The following is a 17,953-nucleotide window of genomic DNA, read 5'->3' as shown; positions in this document are numbered from 1 at the left end:
AGAAAATTTTAAACTTACTCCTCATTGAACCACTCTAATTCATAAAATTCTGTTTCCTTATCTATATTGGGTCCTAGAGTAATTAAAAATTTTCATATTGATTACCTTTACAACGTTAAATCTACTCAAGAAAATATGGATGTGAATTCAAGAATTACTTTTACTGCCAAATTTAAACCCAATGTAAACTTAAAAACCATGCTTAATATGGAAAGAAAGGATATTTCTATAATAGAGTTATAGAAGGTGGTAGCAGGGTAGCAGGTTTTGAAATCGAGCTTCTCTTAAATTGGAATGAACAAACCTTATCAGCTGAGTCAATCCTAGCCCAAACTCAATTATTTCCAACAATAGCACATGTCCATATATGACGTTTACTCATTCTTACTTCAACTGTTTCATATCAGGTAAAACTCAAGCTTCATGACGAAAATTAGAAGGATATATCTTGGGAGATGGATCTACACCTAAATGCATTATAACCCTTTAAGAACAAAATAAGGTAATTTTTTTTATCTTATTGGGACATAAAATTTTCCCTAAAATTGCTAACAGGTAAGTTTAACCACCCTGCCCTCCTATCTATTTTTTTTCTTCTTTCCCAGTCCCCTTCCAAACAAGTAAGTTTTACTTGGCCTTTACCCCAAAAACAAAAAATTACTTGAAGACCATTCCTTGCTTCTTCTTTCCTCTCAAGCTTTGTCATTTCATTATCTCTTAACGAATTTTGGAGTCTTTTCCATAACTCAAGAGATTTCTCCATTTGTTGCCGTGCATGTTTGTGCAATAGAGCAGATTGGATTTTCCAATACAAATTAAAACCATTTCCCAATAAACAACAAGTATTAGATAAATGATCAATTTATCCCTCTCACCCTTGTGCCCCTTATTCCAAAACCCTACATGTAAGATATGAGATGAAAGAGCCTTACTCCTAGTTACAAAATGCAAAGGGGGAAGTATAATAATTTATGTTGTTAGTAGTTGATACCCTCATTTATGGTAGCTAATACTCTCGTCATCTTCAAGATCAAACTAGCTTAAATATGTGGTGTGAAAAGCCAATTACATATTTGACTATGAATTAAACCTCTTCCGCACCACCTCATAAGAACTCTCTCAAACCTGCCAAAGAAAAAAAACTGCATTACATCTGTCTCACATACAGGGAAAAAGAAATAAAACACACACACACACACACACACACACTTCTCTAACTCATTAATTCATTTAAAGTTTCCCCAACCACCTTTCAGTACAAACGCAGCAGATCAACTTCATCACATCCCATGGAGTATTACTATTTAAGACAACTGGCTACATGTGTATTTCTCCATTCCTCTCATTCATTGCTCATAGTAAAACTAACAATGGGCAGTCTTCATGAAAACAATGTCTATTTTTCCTCATCAAAAGTAGTTGGTGAATTTAAACCACTTGACCCTGAGGAATTCAGAAGACAAGCCCACCAAATGGTCGACTTCATAGCTGATTACTACAAAAACATTGAAAACTACCCAGTTCTTAGCCAAGTTGAGCCAGGATATCTCCGAAACCGTCTCCCCGAAACACCGCCGTATAAGCCTGAACCATTCGACAACATTCTCAGGGATATTCAAAACGACATAATCCCTGGAATGACTCATTGGTTAAGCCCTAACTTCTTTGCATTCTTCCCCGCAACCGTGAGCTCAGCTGCGTTCGTCGGGGAGATGCTTTGCACTTGCTTCAACGCTGTCGGGTTCAACTGGCTCGCCTCCCCGGCCGCCACCGAGCTTGAGATGGTTGTGATGGATTGGTTGGCTCAGCTGCTTAAACTTCCCAAGTCTTTCATGTTTTCCGGCTCTGGCGGTGGTGTCATTCAAGGAACCACCAGTGAAGCCATCCTCTGTGCCCTTGTTGCCGCCCGTGACCGGGCTCTCAAGAGCCTCGGCGCCACCGGAATCAGCAAGCTTGTAGCTTATTGCTCCGATCAGACTCATTCTACGTATTCTAAAGCTTGCAAGTTGGCTGGTATTTTTCCATGCAACATTAGAATAATTCCCGCGTCCGCTGATAGCAACTTTGCCTTATCCCCTGTTGTCCTACGTGGAGTGATCGAAGCTGACGTGGCATCAGGCTTGGTCCCACTTTTTCTTTGTGCTTCTGTGGGGACCACTTCAACCACAGCCGTCGACCCAGTGAGTCAGCTCGCTGAGGTGGCAAATGAGCACGAGGTCTGGATTCACGTGGATGCAGCCTACGGAGGCAGCGCATGCATTTGTCCCGAGTTCCGACACTATTTAGATGGAGTCGAGCGAGTTGATTCACTGAGTCTAAGCCCGCATAAGTGGCTACTCAGTTACTTGGACTGTAGTTGCTTGTGGGTCAAGAAACCCGACTTGCTAGTTAAGGCGCTCAACACAAATCCGGAGTATTTGAAAAACAAACGCAGCGAGTTGGGTTCGGTGGTGGATTATAAGGATTGGCAAATCGGAACCGGCAAACGATTCAAAGCACTCCGATTGTGGCTCATTATGCGGAGCTATGGTGTCGCAAATCTTCAGAGTCACATTCGATCAGATGTCCGAATGGCCAAGATGTTTGAAGGGTTTGTCAAGTCGGACCCATGGTTCGAGATAGCCGTGCCAAGAACCTTTTCACTGGTGTGTTTTAGGTTGAACCCGTTCAAAGAATCCGACCCGTTTTACGTCAAACTTCTCAACAAGAAACTCCTGGACTCAGTTAACTCAACGGGTCGACTCTACATGACTCACTCTGTAGCTGGTGAAGTGTACATGCTGAGATTTGCAGTGGGAGCCACACTCACAGAAGAACGCCACGTGTGTGCCGCTTGGAAGTTAATAAAAGAGTCAGCGGAGGCTTTGCTCAAGCGGAGTTATCACAACATTGTTTGAAGTGTTTGATAAGGCTGCTATTGTTAATTTGCTGCCTAGTATCCGACAAAAATGTTGGATGGTTTTATAGTTTTCAGGTTAAGTCAAAAGCAATCTTGAAAGTATAAATACTACTACTACTACTGCTACATGTATTTGCCCTATGACTATAATAAATAAAGTTGGCCTTTTCTACATTTCTGCAAGGAAGATGAAGCTTTTAGATTGACTATGTTTTGGACTTTTTTTTTTGTTTACATGTGTCACGTAAGAAAAGGGTAGTCATGATTCGATTACTTGTAGAATTGAAGCGTTATTCCACACAAGAATGAACCATAAAACCTACATAAATAAGCTTACGCGCAATGATAAAAGAATGGCTCATCACTATGAACGTACATTTACATGAAAATTATGAGACTAAATTCACCGTGAATTTGGACAAGTACAATTACCGATAGCCCGTTTGTCTGCTATTGATGTGTTTATTATATGGTATGAGTTACGGTTATGCTATATTGTTGTGTACTAAGTGTATGGAATATTAATTTGTTCATGTACACTAACTCTTGTACGAAAACAATAATGTTGAGTCATCAGAAACCAAATGTTTTAACAAATAAACAGCATATGTTGTAGGAACATGATTTTTCTACGAAAAAATTGTAAATAATAGCAAGAATTTTCCTAACTTTAGGTTTGTAGCAATTGCATGGGAACTTAACCAATCTATTTTTGTATAGTTGACCATATGGTGCAAGAATTGGTTTGAAGTTTTAAGCGCGTAAGCACAGACACAAATGGTACTCCCTCCGTCCCACTTTGATAGTCCTAATATTTTTTTGTTTACACAGTTTAAGAAAAAATAGTTAATTTTGTTGGAACAATCAATTTAGGTAGCTATTTTTCTAAAATACCCTCACATTAATTAGAGTACAACTTTATGGGAACTTGAATTGATGGTAAAAAAAGAATCAACTCTCATTAAATGGGATAGGTTTATAGTAACAACAACTTATATTGAATAAGGGTATTTTAGAAAAATTAAAATACAACTACATTCTTCAATTGGAAACTGAACTACAATTTGGAACAGATGAAAAAGGAAAACAGGACTATCAAAGTGGGACGGAGGGAGTATCTAAACTTCCAAACGTACAAGATTTTGTATTATATTTTTGCTACGTAAGAGCTTGCCTGCATTTTATGGCTTGTGAAATTTAGGACGCATGCATGAATGCTATTGAATGAAGAACCATTTTTGAAGCTTATTCTCTATGGGCAGATATACATACATGAATTCAGTAATCAATTTTGCACCGCTTCGACAATTAAAGTTCCTCTTTGTCACAAATGGACACTGAAATCCACTAACATGATGCTCTTGACTTCCGAGTCTTAAAGAAGGCAATGACAAAGCAATTCTTGTTCTTTTCCTGGCCAATTCGTCAAGCAATTGGGGGCTTCCCTCTTAGTGCTTTCTGTGACGTTTCTTATTTTAATGCCATAACGTTTGTAGCTTTCTAAATATTTTTGCATCATGATTTATTCACGGTTTAAAGACACGCTTGAATGTACAACTTATCCATTCTTTTAGTAATCCCATGCTTTTTTTTTTATGACATAAAAATTATAAGGTCAAGAAAATTACAATTGGCAGCCAAAAATCTTATTATTTAATTTAGTTGGTCTTCTCAACTCTACGAAGCCAAGCCCGATGGTGTAGAGTCCGAGTTATGTGTATCCGGGCAACGATCCAGTTCAGTCACGTATACACAAAATCAATTGAAAGTGAGTGCAATGATCCAAATCTTATTAATTAATTGGGTTCTTCTATTAATTGTGTATCCTGAATGCGCGAGGTGAATCTAGATGCTAGTTGTTCGGAAAAGTTTAATATCTCTTTACTAAAATTTCCTAAACAATAATGTTTAAAATTTAAAGTGAATCTACTCCTTATATTTCACATACTTATGGTGCACCAAAATAGAAAATACCTAATTAATTTAGTTGGACTTGAGTAACCAATGTGGCACGAGGTAACCACATCATGCATATATAAGAATTTTAACAAAGTGCCCAAAGGAACATTTTCCATGGTCCAAATAAGAAAGTTACCCCAGTTTCGGACAACAAACATATAACTCATATCAATACTTCAATAGTCAAACTATGACCTTGTTTGGCACTTGAGTTTTTTGCCAAGTTTGTCTGCTACAAATTTTTTAAAAACTTTAGCTACAGCAACCTCAAAAAATTTTTCAAAATTTTTAAACTATATACTTCAAAATATTCAAAAAAAATAATTCAAAATTTTTTTTAAAAATTTCTACAGTAAGTTATAGTAAAATTTTAGACAAACACCCAAAAAACTCACTTGCCAAACGGGGCCTATGTTATATATATAGAGAGAGAGAGAGAGAGCTCACCGCAACTAGAATCTCCCTATATAGAACAATCTTGATGACTATGTCACGAGTGACCAAGTTTCCCCATGCGAAATTGGTCCATTTTACGCAGGTCAACCTTACCAAAAAACCACCTACATGTTGACTTGTGAGAATTCTCTTTTCTAGCTTTTGTCTGGTGTCATGGCTTGCTTCATCCAGTGGCTGCGTTTAGACCGATGGGAGCGCAAAAGAAGGGACAATTTGATATGATCTCACCGCTTTCATCTCTTCTTTTGTGCAATTGCGGCTATGGCTGTCAACGACCCACCCGTTGCATTTACGCTTATGGATCAAAGCCATGCTTCTTCCAACTGCCTTCTACCTAAATGATAGCACTATAAGAAAAGTGTTACTACAAAACATCAGTTCTAACTTCTAACCAATCTCCAAACCCCCATTCGTGTCTTTTTCTTCGATATTCTTGTCACATGTTCCCATTAGGGTAGAACGACATTTGTTGGATACAAGATTTCAGATAGATATAGTAAACAAGCATAATGGATGGCTCTATATCAAATCAATGATAAAATACTCTAAAGGATTATTGCACGGGGCAGTGTTTATTCAGTACGCACTCTCAAATGACGGTTGCAGGTTCCTTTGCCCAAAAAAAAAAAAGTACTCTAAAGGAGCTGCACAATTTTTTATGAGTAAAATAGTTAAGTGGGATAAAGTCTATTGGTGGAACAAAAAATTTTGGATGCATAGTTATCTTGGTTGGCCTTATTAGGTCTCCATGCAACAAAAATATATATAGGAATGCTTGTTTTTTATATATAGCGGATTGTTCTGTTTAATAAGGTGGTGTGTTATAAAATCAATGATTGAATTAAGTGACATGCCAAAATTGCTCGAAAACTAAAGTTCAACTATTTGATTTAGCAATTTTTGTTCTTATCAAGATGCTCAAGATTATTGAACCATCCAAAAATGACGTATAGATCTGATGGTGAATGATCTAATTTCTCAATACAAGCATCTGCTCATCGAGACAAAACCAATAGTTACGTCGGACATTTCTTTTTTCTTTTCTGGTTTTAATGACATTGATATACGTAAATGGGCAAATAAGTAAATAAGTCTATGTACAGAAGAGACTTGCCTCATTTTGCTTATATCCTAGGGTTCAATGAATAAAAGCTAGACTTATGAACTGGAGCCTGCTAAAACAAGGCTCTTGTGCATGCATTCTTGTTAGGGATCGCCTGTTTTAGAAAGTTTCCCCCACCCCATCCCCCACTTCCCCAACTCCCGCCCCCGCCTCACTACCCCGCGAGTGCACTGGCCCCACCCCACTATCATTATTATTATTTGTTTAATTTAACTTTTTCAATTTATATAAATCTAATAATAGTTTTATTAATCATCCTTTTGAAATTGTGGCAAAAAATTACATAATTTTATCATCATAATAACATAACACATTATTTATTTGATACAATATAATTATATAATAACAATAGCACACATACACACAATATTAAAATTTAGGTGGGGGTGGGAAGGGCCCAATACTATTGCATGTTGTGCAATTCCGTCCAGTCGTTAGTACATGTTTAAACTTTTTATGTAAAAATACATCATAATATTGTACTAAATTTATGTAAAATATTTTATTCATATATACTACTTTTACCCTGAGTAAAATAATGTAATATAATTATACATCAAATAATAAAAATATATAATAATTGAACCGAACTGTACCGAACCTCAACAGCGTTGGCCCCTCTTGTTGGCAGGGGCCCCATTTAATGCGGAGGGAGAAAAATTCCCCTCACTTCCACCCCATTCATCCTGTCCCCATTACCATCCCGAATTCTTGTCAAAGTAGTCTAGAAACTCTGCAATATTTGTTCTTTACATTTTTCTCTTATTAAGTTTGTAAGCAAATCTCGAACACATCAAAATCTCTCGTGCTTAAATCCTGCATTAGTACCCACTTTGGGCCACAATATCTGACCTTCCTCGTAAAAGGTAGGTTTTTTTTTTTTTAATTCAATCACATCCACTGCTGAAGAGTGCTTATGGTAATTAAATGTGTATAGTTTAACACAATACGGACAGCACTTCAGCCGGGCAAATTTGTGACTAGATTCAGTTAGAAGTTGAACCGATTAAGGAAGGAATTCGTTCACTAGTCAACGATTTATTGGTTCGACCGATTAAACTTACAATATTAGCCGTTCAACCACAAATTCAATGACCAATAGCTAACCCAATGAACTTGTGGCCTTGCTGGGCTGATGTTTGGGTTGGATTTAACAACGATGCCACGTAACCCTGTCCGTCAGGAGTGAAAGAGGGTTTGTTAAAGTCTACATTTCCTACACCACGATTGCCGTGCAATTGGGCCTTCACCTAACCCCAACAATATATGTAGACGATGTTATATCTGACCTTCATGAGCTCTCATATTTTGGGCTTTGGTAACCCGACAAGATTCGGGCTAGTTTACAGCTACGGTTGTTTATTGTAAAGTATTTTACTCTTAAATTGCTTTTAACTGTATTGTTTCGATATATAGTTCAACAAGTACTTTTTGTATTGAATAACGTGTAATGTGAACTTTTTAAAATGTATTCATATCTTTATTTAGTTCATAATAGAGGATAAAATGATTGAATTTAATATTTTATTCTTTAAAACATAAAAAGTTATTCTAAAAGTATCAAATTTGAACTTTTGTTAAAAATGTTTTTAACCCTAAAAGCTTAACTCGTAATTTTATGGGAAAACAGTCAAATAGTTTTACTCACACAAACATGCAATTGATTCTGAAATCAACATCTCTATGTAGAGCTTCATATTATACAAACGCCACCAGACATTCTGTCATATCCACCAAGGTGGTCCAAATTCGATTGTGTGATTGTGTGGTGACTTTCATCGACTGCCTACAGGGGATATCAATTGTAGGGTCAAATTTCTGAGATGGCGAGGTCTCACAGATGTAATTTACGGGGGACCATCAAATCCATTTAATGGAAAGTTTATAGTGTTTAGCATCAAATCAACAGGAGTTTCAATTGGTGTCTCATGAGTAACGAGCTCTTAATATGCCTTCGATTAGATCGATGGGATCCTACATTGTAGGCTATTGTAGCCCAAAAACCATAACAGACAACTTTTTTGATGTCTCCCTTGATGACTCTTTTTGGCCCAACATGGATCAAATCCAGAGTGGATGAAAACCTCATATAAGTCTTTTAAAACTTGAAAGTATTTTGAAAACTTTCCTTTATTTGTGTGCTTCTTTAAACTAAATGCTCGTGCAATATCTCAAACAGCTTTGTTAGATAATGTTGATTATGGTAAGTAACTTTGGAAAAGTTTAAACAAAATGGAAAATCGAGAATACATCAAGTGCTAGATCGTGTACAAGAGTTAGACAAGGGAATACTAAGGAGTTATAATTGCTGAAGGGTGACAAATATACACACCTCTGTTGGTAAGACACTTGACTTATAATCGAGAGTTTGCTGGTTTGAGTTATTAAAAGGTAATCACTGTGGATCCTCTTAATTTAAAAAGAAAGAATTGACAAATATATGCATTAGAACGTAAAATTGTAGAGGTTGGGATCAAGTTTCACCAAAAAAATAAAAAGGGTTATCCTTCCATAACTGAACTGCAAAATTACAAGTCATAAAAAAAAAAATCAAATTTTACATATACTATAAGATCTAAAAGGGTAAAGGAACTCATATAAATAGCCTATCTTCCATGCCAGAATAAAGATCTTTATTGTACCTATATGTGATTATTATTCTTCCTTCAAGACATGATAAAAAAGACATAGAACCATCAACAGGCAGCAAACAAAGAGAAAGAAAAAGACAAAGGCATGCAAGATTCAACCCTACATGCACTCAAAGCCACATTTTGTCTTTGTTCCTCATCTCCGTAAACAGAAAGGAATAAAAATTCTTTTTGTTATCTCTCTCCTAATCTTTTCTTTCCTTTGTTTTTAACCCCCCACCCCACCCCAATAGTGATAGCAGCAGCAGTAAAAGTCACCAACCAAACCAACCAAGAAGACCAAATCAATACAATGATTTATCATCTCATCAGTCATCGGTCTACTCACTCTTAACCAATTTTTCAACTCCTCATCCATTTAAAAGAATTCCAATTCATTTCCATCACTATCAAACCGGTAGTAGTCAATGCTTGCTAGCTCAAGTGGACTCTGCCTCAACTTTTTTCATGTTTAGTTCTTTGATGCAAAAGATACAGTCACTCTCCAATGGACCAGTGCTGCCCTTCTGCTATGTTTTCAGGGTCATAAATTTATAGGGCTTTTAGTCTTCCAAATCTCGCATCAAATCTTATATTGTAGAAGTAGCTGATAATAGAGCTTGAAATATTAATTCTTGCTAGCACTTTTGCCTCTGGGAAAGCTTCTCATTATATTCATTTTGGCTTTTGAACCCACCAATCTTTCGACGTTTCGGGACTTTCTCAAGCCTAAATGTGGCCTCACTAGGGTTGGTCTGCTCGATGTCTGAGCTTGATGAGCTCGAGCAGTGCAAATCCAGCACATTGGCTGGTGTGTTTGAGCTGGATACCATGTCCAAAACTGACTCATAATCTTCCATTGCCATTTCTTGCATCATTTTATAACAGTTTAAAAGATTTTCCTGTATCAAGATTGCCCACATAACAAGAATGTTTTTATCAGTAAAACAATCGCCTGGAGAGAATCAAACCCTCGTTCTAAAAGAAGACATGGGAAGGGTGGGAAAAGCAATGCAGGCACAAGGGAAGAAAAGGAAGACAGGGGGTATTACCTTATTTACATATGAACAGCTTGAGATTGCATTCCTAAAACAGGGAAACTGCAGAGGGAATAATTCATGAGAAGCAGAGAGAAGTGCTGAGGCTGATATTACTGATGGCTTGAATTCCCACAACTTGATTTCTGAAAATGCAAAACAAAACTTTATCAACCCTTCTGTTTCAAATGATAATGTTGTTAAGCAACACAAAGGATATGAGGGCTCAAAGCCTTAAACATGATGTGGATATTATTTACCATTTTGAGCTTTGAGGATGATTTTAGTAGCTCTAGATTTGAGGGCTTGAGTTGATGGAAGGTCTTTGAATTTGAACAAAGAGATGAAGCAGTTGATGAAACAGAATGGTGTGATGGACCTCATTCGCCATTTAAGAGCTCCAAGAATGAACAACTCCATTCTTTCAATTGTTTGTGCATCAAATATAAACCCACCATCATGCTGCAACGATAAAATGAAAAGCCATTTTCTTTAAAGTTCAGCAAAATTTTGTTTTTACCAAATAATTCAACGTAAAACATAGCATACTTACCTGAATATCGGAGACAGAGGACTCTGTTTTTCTCATCTTCATAGCTAATGAAACACAAGAAACTGCGACAAGTCCCAAGATCCATGGCTTCTCTTCCTGCATTAAAAAACATCTACTAAAACAAACATTTCACTTAAGCCAAAAATATGAACAATTTTGAGTGAAGAATCCAGTTACCGATAATGGTTGGCTAGAGAGGAACCGATCAAGATAATTGATGGCAAGATAAGATAATAACGGATCAAAGTTCTGAGAAAAGTTGAAGATTAAAGAGACAATTTTCTCTCTAACATTATACTGAAGGCTTAAATGTTTTAGACTCTGACTGTAAGTTTCTGAAGGCATGTGATCAGCTTCAATGTTAAATAGGGAAGTCACAGTTGAGTCTTCTTTGAGCAGTTCTTGAGAAATTGGTAAAGGGTTTTCAAGATTGAACTCGAATTCCATTGACGATGGCTTGAAGGAACCTTTTTTTTTCTTGCTGGTTTTTTCACTGTTATTTATGGAATGAAAAAAGGGCAGAGAGAATGGTACTAGTACTAGTTGTCTACTGCAGCAACTACTACATTGTTGAATGAAGAGAGGCAAGAGAGAAAGAGAGAAGAGACAGAGGAGAGTTAATGATAAGAAGAAGAAAAGGCGAGACACTGAGACTTGAGAGTTCGCTGTCTCTTCTTAAAGAAAGAAGCCGTGGAGAGACTTCAATTTCACTTCTTTGTGCCTTTATTTTGTTGGTTATTTTACTCTTTTATCATCGGGAAGGAAAATAGGGAAGGGAGGTGGTGGTGGAGAATATAATAGTTGTAAAAATTAAATATGTTTAGGTGCATTAAGCTTTCTCCATTAAATTTATATGTGTGCATATAAACCCCTCCCCCACCCCACACACACATATATGTGTATATGTCTGTATACGTGTATGTATATCTATATATGTATGTACGTATGTTTGTTATGTATGTAGTGTGTACATGCAGGCATATATTGATATGTATGTATGTATGTATATATATATTAAGTAGGGAACGAATGAGATTTAAAAAGTGGCGAGCGAAAAAGAATTTTAAATCTAGGACTTTTAATTCATTATATCAAAGGAGAAAGGGATATAGATATGCATCTATTTTCTTGGCTATATCAAATTTATTTTTGATGTTAAATGCAAGGATTTTTTCTTTTGACTTTCTAAAAATAGTATTAATACAGGTATTTTTCCTAAAACAGAAAAAGGGATAAAAAAAACAGGTCTTTTGATAGTAACTACTATATCAACAGGCAAGGTTAAGTGCATTAATGCTGAAAATGGTAACATTTTATACATTTGGCAGTTTGTAGTACGAGGCTGAGGATTGTTCAAATTGTCACTCCAAGCTCTCCTGGTTAAGAAATTTTAGGGTCTTGACTTTCATGCTTGCTTATTCTGATTTGAAATAATTAATTGATAAAATTTACATAACCAGCAGGAAAAAAAAGAATATGTTATGTGGTAAAGCACATAAAAGCAGTTTTATGATGTGAACATAATCTTTTGGAATATGGATGACAACTATAATAATTAGCACGTTTAGTTCATTTGAAGTTATAAAAAACAGAAGTTTGTAATGGTGCCATGGTGGTTAAAGATTAAAGGTGAATAACAAAATATGAGATCTTGACAATTCACTTACCAACCATCAAATTTGTCCATATCTCTACAATTTTAAGGATTGTGATTTACTTTATATAGAATAGCTCTTAACTTAGCTGGCGCTTTAAAATTTGGATCAACGACTGATTTGTTTTCTCCTAAGATGAATAAGAAGTACAAAAACAAAAAAAAAAAAATGCTTTCTACCATTTGCATCAAATATTGCAAAATTTAAGAACTACTTTCAAGAACGATTTTGGATGATTCAATAGGATAGGTAATACCGATTAAGTATAATTTATAGTGTTAGTGTGTTTAAAAAGTGAAATTAAAATTAAAAAAATGCCTAAACATAAAGGTATAAGAGGACAATAAATATGAGTATGCGCATTCATAAGATAAACGTATCACTTTGATTTTGAGCATGCATTATGAAATTTGATTATGTAAAATAAACTTGAATATATCCCACGTAAACCGCATTAATACACAACATATATCCTAGATTATTTTGTATCAAAAAGTGGGTTATAATCCTATTTGTAGAACTATGGATGACAATTGAGGCGGGTATCATGTTAGATTGTATTCAAATAACTTTTGTTTGATTGTTTTTATGAGTTGTGAAATTACAATCGATAATAACTTGGTGATGTGTTGATATTTTAATACTTGATTATTTGATAAAATTTGACTATAAAAAAAATTATCTGACAATTTTTTTTTAGTCCTGGCGAGGCGGGGGACGGGGCAGGGCCAGGGGCAAGGGCAATTAGTGGGCAGCGCGGCAACCCCGCCCGTTGCCATCCCTCTCTAGAACAAGTCCAAATTCATATAAACTTGTGAATATTATGGGCAGAATTTATACTAACAAAATAACTGCATCCATGACAAAGAATAGTTTGCACAAATGAATGAATGATTGGTGCATTGATTTCTTATGTCCTGGAAAAATTGACAAAAATAAGTGGGTCTATACCTACGTTCCTCCCACGGGTTGATGCATCACTAGACATGGAGAACGACAAATTAAGACAGTTTTGAAATCTTGCCTCTTTGCATCAAACCAAATAACTACTCCAAGTGGAAGAAGTGTTGAAAATCCACTCCCTAAATTCATACAAATATTAACCTCCAAATCTCAGTACAAACCAATAGTGTGTTTTCAACTCCGTGGCAGATTGACAGCTTAGGCTTTGTGTCCTCAAATGTATGGCCTTTTCTGACTCAGTACAAGAAGATTATCAATAAGACAAACATAATTGGAACTTCAATGGAAGCAATACGGCTATGTCACTCTAGTTTGAAGTGCAGCTAACTAAAACTCTTTTCATGGGTTTTAGAGGAAACTAAAGTCAATGTGGAAGATCCCTTTGCTTTTGATATAAGTCAAATCTCTAGGTTTAAATAAACCAAATTTGTCTTCACTACTAGTATTGGTTTTCCCATAAAGGCAGACTTTCAGACAATGGATTACTGGAACAAGACTACAAGAGCTAAAAACATAAGGAAAATCATACACTGAACCACATACTGATTATACAGCATACATAAGTATAAGTTAAAAGATGACTCATCTCTTGATATTTGGAGGTTCTTATATTTGCATCTATCGTTTAATCATATTGTGTTTTTATTTTTCGACAAGTCATATTGTGTTTTTAGAATTGCTTTTTGTAAGTAAATTCAAAACATCATCATATATTTATGTTAGGAGTTTCAAGTGGTGGAAATATTTAATGGGACATTCTTTTTCTTTCTATTTTCAAGCTATTTATATGCAGTCACAAATCGTGCAAAACACATACTGTCATGTTGAACGAATTCTGTATGAAATATGGATCTTGTGCTTAAAGAAATTTGTACTTTTATTAGTCATCAAATCTCCTAAACGTGTCCTCAAGACCCAATTCAGTTAGTAGAGATATTCATCAGGTGACCGTGAGATCTCTAATTCAACTCTCAAATCTTTCGTTTCCTTCTTTCTTCTTGTAATTAAGGCTTGAAAGTCACCCTTTGAATAAAAAAAAATGAAAAAAAATCTCCTAAATGTATATCTCAAATCCATGTGATCCGTAAGTATATAATGTTTGGCTATGAATTTGCAATGGTAAAACTTTGGGACAAGACCAGAACAACCGAAAACCATTTAACCAGTACATGATAGAAATTGCCTAGTATTCCTATTAATAGGTGAAATTTCAATTTTTGATTTATTTCGTAAATTTGGGACCATTCAAGGGCAGGTTTTCTTTCCCTTTCGTATTGTCTCAGAGTTGACAGGATATGCTGAATCTGTCTTCAGAAACAATTATTGCTTGTGACCTTTTACGTAAAAATCCTCTTCTCTAGTAGAGACTCGGATCGAAAACTGGGGAAAGAATGGAAGTAACTAGGGAATATAAACAAGTTCGTTTCTATTACTTCATTGACCTCGTTTGACCCAAGTCCTTTGGAGAATTAATCCTACATGCAAATGAACATATTGCCATAAAAATAAAACAGAATTTAGATTTCTATGCTCTATGTAGACATTAATCTTTTATCTAATGTAAACCCTAATGTTAAAATAGTCAAATAAATTATTTTTCACATGACAAAGCTATATACTTGCCTAAATTGTTACGGGTAGATTTCTTTTTAGCTTAATTATGTATAAACTTTGTCATGTTTTATCCATTATTTACATTGAAAAATTTTAACTCTAGCCTCAAAATTAAAGTTCATTCATACTGTTATTGATTATGCCATAACATATAAATATTCACCAAAAGTAGTCTAGCTTGATGATTACTCAGGGATGGTTAAGGACCAAAAAGCAATCATTATAAGCACTGTAGAACTTATATTATGTGTCGAACTTATATTTAAGATAGGCTCGTAAATATTACGAGTTGCAACCAATAAATACGAGTAATAATTTGGTATTTTCCTATCTTCCAAGAACTAAAGGTATAAATGAAATGATTCATGCTGGAATTCCATGTGATGATGTGAAGCAACAATGGTTGATGTCCCTCGAACTGAGATAGGTAGGCGATTCAAGTACTGCTATAATTTTTAGGGACGGACTTATTAGAAACCCTTTTATAGAATCCTCATAAAAGCTTTTGGTTAGTACATAATGCCTACGCTTGGACAAGAAACCTAACCATGGTCCCTCAATCAGTGAAGGTATAAAGCTAATTGGAACAGTACCATTGCTGCAACAAGTCTTCCAGTGAATAGAAGGGTCTCATGCTTGGTCATTAATTTTTTAAGTTCTTTTCAGCTTTCAGGCCCCCACAAGGCAAAAATTCCGAACCTACCTTTTGAAATAGTTCACCAATCCATGGAACTCTTTGACCTAGAGTTCTTTTGTATGAGATCCATAAGAACATGGCTATGCTAATATAATTTGGTTTTGTCGGTAAGGTCAGGTTGGATCACTTCTTTAACCGGAAAAAAAAAAAGGTCGAATGTTCGAGTTTCGCTGTCAATGCGAGGATTGTATTGATAAGTGATCTATAAGATTTTCTGCAAGTAACTTACAATTCTAAAAACATATTCTAATCTACGGTGATGATCGGAATTGAATTCATTCAAACCTTTTCTAACAAAGAAGTGACAAAAATAAGAGCATGGCCATTCCAAAAAGCTCTCACAAGGCGAAAAGAGAACATATGGAACATAAAAATCACTTCTTACTTTAATTATAGAGCACCATTAAGAAAAAAAAAAGAAGAAAAGATAGATTACTTGTTAGAACAGGCACAGTCTCCTATTTGACAACCGAAGATGGAGAAATGCGGGTCAAATATTGACTTTTGGTTCTTGACCTAGTCAAATGAATTATATCATGTATATTATATACACCAAATGAATTACATTGCATAAATCATGCCTAATCCATTGCATAATTTCATATTTACCGCTTAAACACAAAGAATGCACCTAATACCTTGAAAATCATTTGTCAAACAAAGAAAAGGCGATCTTACAATTAACAATAAGACGTTGAGTTATTATGATTTGTTTCCCACAAAATTGTGACAATTCATTCTGATGCATATCATTTTTTTTTTATAAAATTGTAAAATATTATACACTGATAATGTATAAAAAAAAAAACTTACTCGATACCTATACAAGTATTATTTTCCTTTCCCATTGAATTTCAAGCTATTAGGTGACCGTCGCTAGGAAAGACAAAGGTAACATAGATAGTTGTAGTCTCAGCTGGAAAAGTAAGACTTAAATAGTGATGCAAAATGTGTCAGACAGAATAAACCACCATTATAGTGGAACAACCATATTGAAAATGACTATTTCGATTATTTCTGTATGATTATCTGACGCAATTCACATTCTGCGGTCAGACAAGTTAAGGTCAATGTCTTTCTTCGGATTCCAATAATGTTATGGGATTCTAAGTGTATATAATTACTAAGTATAAGATCACTTTCTGGGCACAAATTGTACTAGCAAAAACAAATAAATAATTAAACAGTAGAAATCAAGTTTTACTCCAATAAGAGTAAAATATGGTTGGAGACATGACGAGAGACACAAAAAAGAATGGGGAAATGAGAAGAAGGCAAACAGCTTTTAAAAGTGTTTCATAACTTCGAAATGCCTTTGAAGAACGTTCCCTTGCGTTTCTTTTTACATTTGTTCTGAGATTGCCCATCTCGTACGTTTTGCCTTTATCTATTCATTTCTGGAAGCTTTAATTGGTTTCCATCTTTTACTACTCTTACTTTCTTTAGAATCTTTACTTGGTGGTAGTGTCTTACTTTCTTTTCCCTAACATTGCAAGTAGATTCTCACTCCATGCATTGGTACTAGAGAAAGCCTATTCAAAGAGAGAAATCATCTCGTCATTTTACATATCTCGTCTTGGGAGAGGAATGGGACGGATGATTTGGAAAAAGAAGTGTAAATGAGAAATCTCGAATTTGAACCCTTTTATTTATAAAATACAAAAAAAAATCCCTACCCCATTTTAGAATAAGGTCAATCTTGGTTATTTGTTATTTGGATGTGAAGGTTATTAGAAAGTTTTAATATTTCAAAAACAAGATAATAATGCAAGAAAGGTGTAAGTAAATTTAAAATAGAGGAATGTACATTTAGCTTTTCTTAATGTACTTGGAGCTAATCCACGTCCATTCCTAGGAGACCTCGCTCCAAAACTCTCCACATAGGCAACAATTTTAGAGGTTAAAATTTATGTACTAAAACAACTTTACAACTTTTCAAAGTCATTTCATTTGGGAAGATAGAAGGTTTAAAGCCATTCTAGACAATTGTGCATATTAGTTTACATAATGTACATATAATTCAAGTCACACTACTATCTTACAATTTACACTTTGACAAAGTGCATCTTTTAATGTGGAAGAAGAAAACTAAAAGAAAAACTAAAAGTATTGAGATTTGGCATGGAAGAACATCCTTTATCTCCCCTCTCCACTTAAACTCACTAACATGAACTTTTCCGTTCCTTTCTTTTCCTTTTCCAAGCCAAATGATAAACTGAGTCTTTTTTTTCCCCTTCTCCTTTCATTTCTAATCCAATAAAATGGATGAAATTTGTTTTTGTGTACTCGCATTTCCTTTATTTTCTTCGGAACTCCTTTCACTTCCTTTCCCTCCCTTTCCTTCAATCCAAACGGTGAACTCAAAAG

General features: G+C 35.2%; 2 protein-coding genes across 2 annotated transcripts; one reads left to right on the top strand and one right to left on the bottom strand.

Moving 5' to 3' along the window:
* Positions 1-1,370: 1,370 nt before the first annotated feature.
* Positions 1,371-3,047, top strand: LOC113772361 (tryptophan decarboxylase TDC2-like). The gene has a single exon (XM_027316951.1). The coding sequence runs from the start codon at positions 1,371-1,373 to the stop codon at positions 2,895-2,897; it is 1,527 nt and encodes a 508-aa protein (XP_027172752.1). The 3' UTR covers positions 2,898-3,047.
* Positions 3,048-8,945: 5,898 nt separating this feature from the next.
* LOC113770923 (putative cyclin-D6-1) lies at positions 8,946-11,268 on the bottom strand. Its single transcript, XM_027315548.1, has 5 exons — positions 10,835-11,268; positions 10,658-10,753; positions 10,365-10,566; positions 10,120-10,250; positions 8,946-9,969 (listed from the first exon to the last, which is right to left on the bottom strand). The coding sequence occupies exons 1-5, from the start codon at positions 11,102-11,104 to the stop codon at positions 9,706-9,708; spliced, it is 963 nt and encodes a 320-aa protein (XP_027171349.1). The 5' UTR covers positions 11,105-11,268; the 3' UTR covers positions 8,946-9,705.
* Positions 11,269-17,953: the final 6,685 nt, after the last annotated feature.

The sequence above is a fragment of the Coffea eugenioides genome, chromosome 5, assembly GCF_003713205.1.
Source record: "Coffea eugenioides isolate CCC68of chromosome 5, Ceug_1.0, whole genome shotgun sequence".
Taxonomy (NCBI): Eukaryota; Viridiplantae; Streptophyta; class Magnoliopsida; order Gentianales; family Rubiaceae; genus Coffea; species Coffea eugenioides.
Note: the sequence above shows the minus strand (reverse complement) of the source record. Positions and strands in the feature narration are given on the sequence as shown.

Bases quoted from the DNA above. Each gene is read 5' to 3' on its own strand.
- LOC113772361 (XM_027316951.1), top strand. From the start codon at position 1,371: ATGGGCAGTCTTCATGAAAACAATGTCTATTTTTCCTCATCAAAAGTA.
- LOC113770923 (XM_027315548.1), bottom strand. From the start codon at position 11,104: ATGGAATTCGAGTTCAATCTTGAAAACCCTTTACCAATTTCTCAAGAA. The intron at 10,251-10,364 runs GTAAATAATATC...TTGCATTTTCAG, and splicing joins CATCCTCAAAGCTCAAAATG to AAATCAAGTTGTGGGAATTC. The intron at 9,970-10,119 runs GTAATACCCCCT...ATCTTGATACAG, and splicing joins GCTGTTCATATGTAAATAAG to GAAAATCTTTTAAACTGTTA.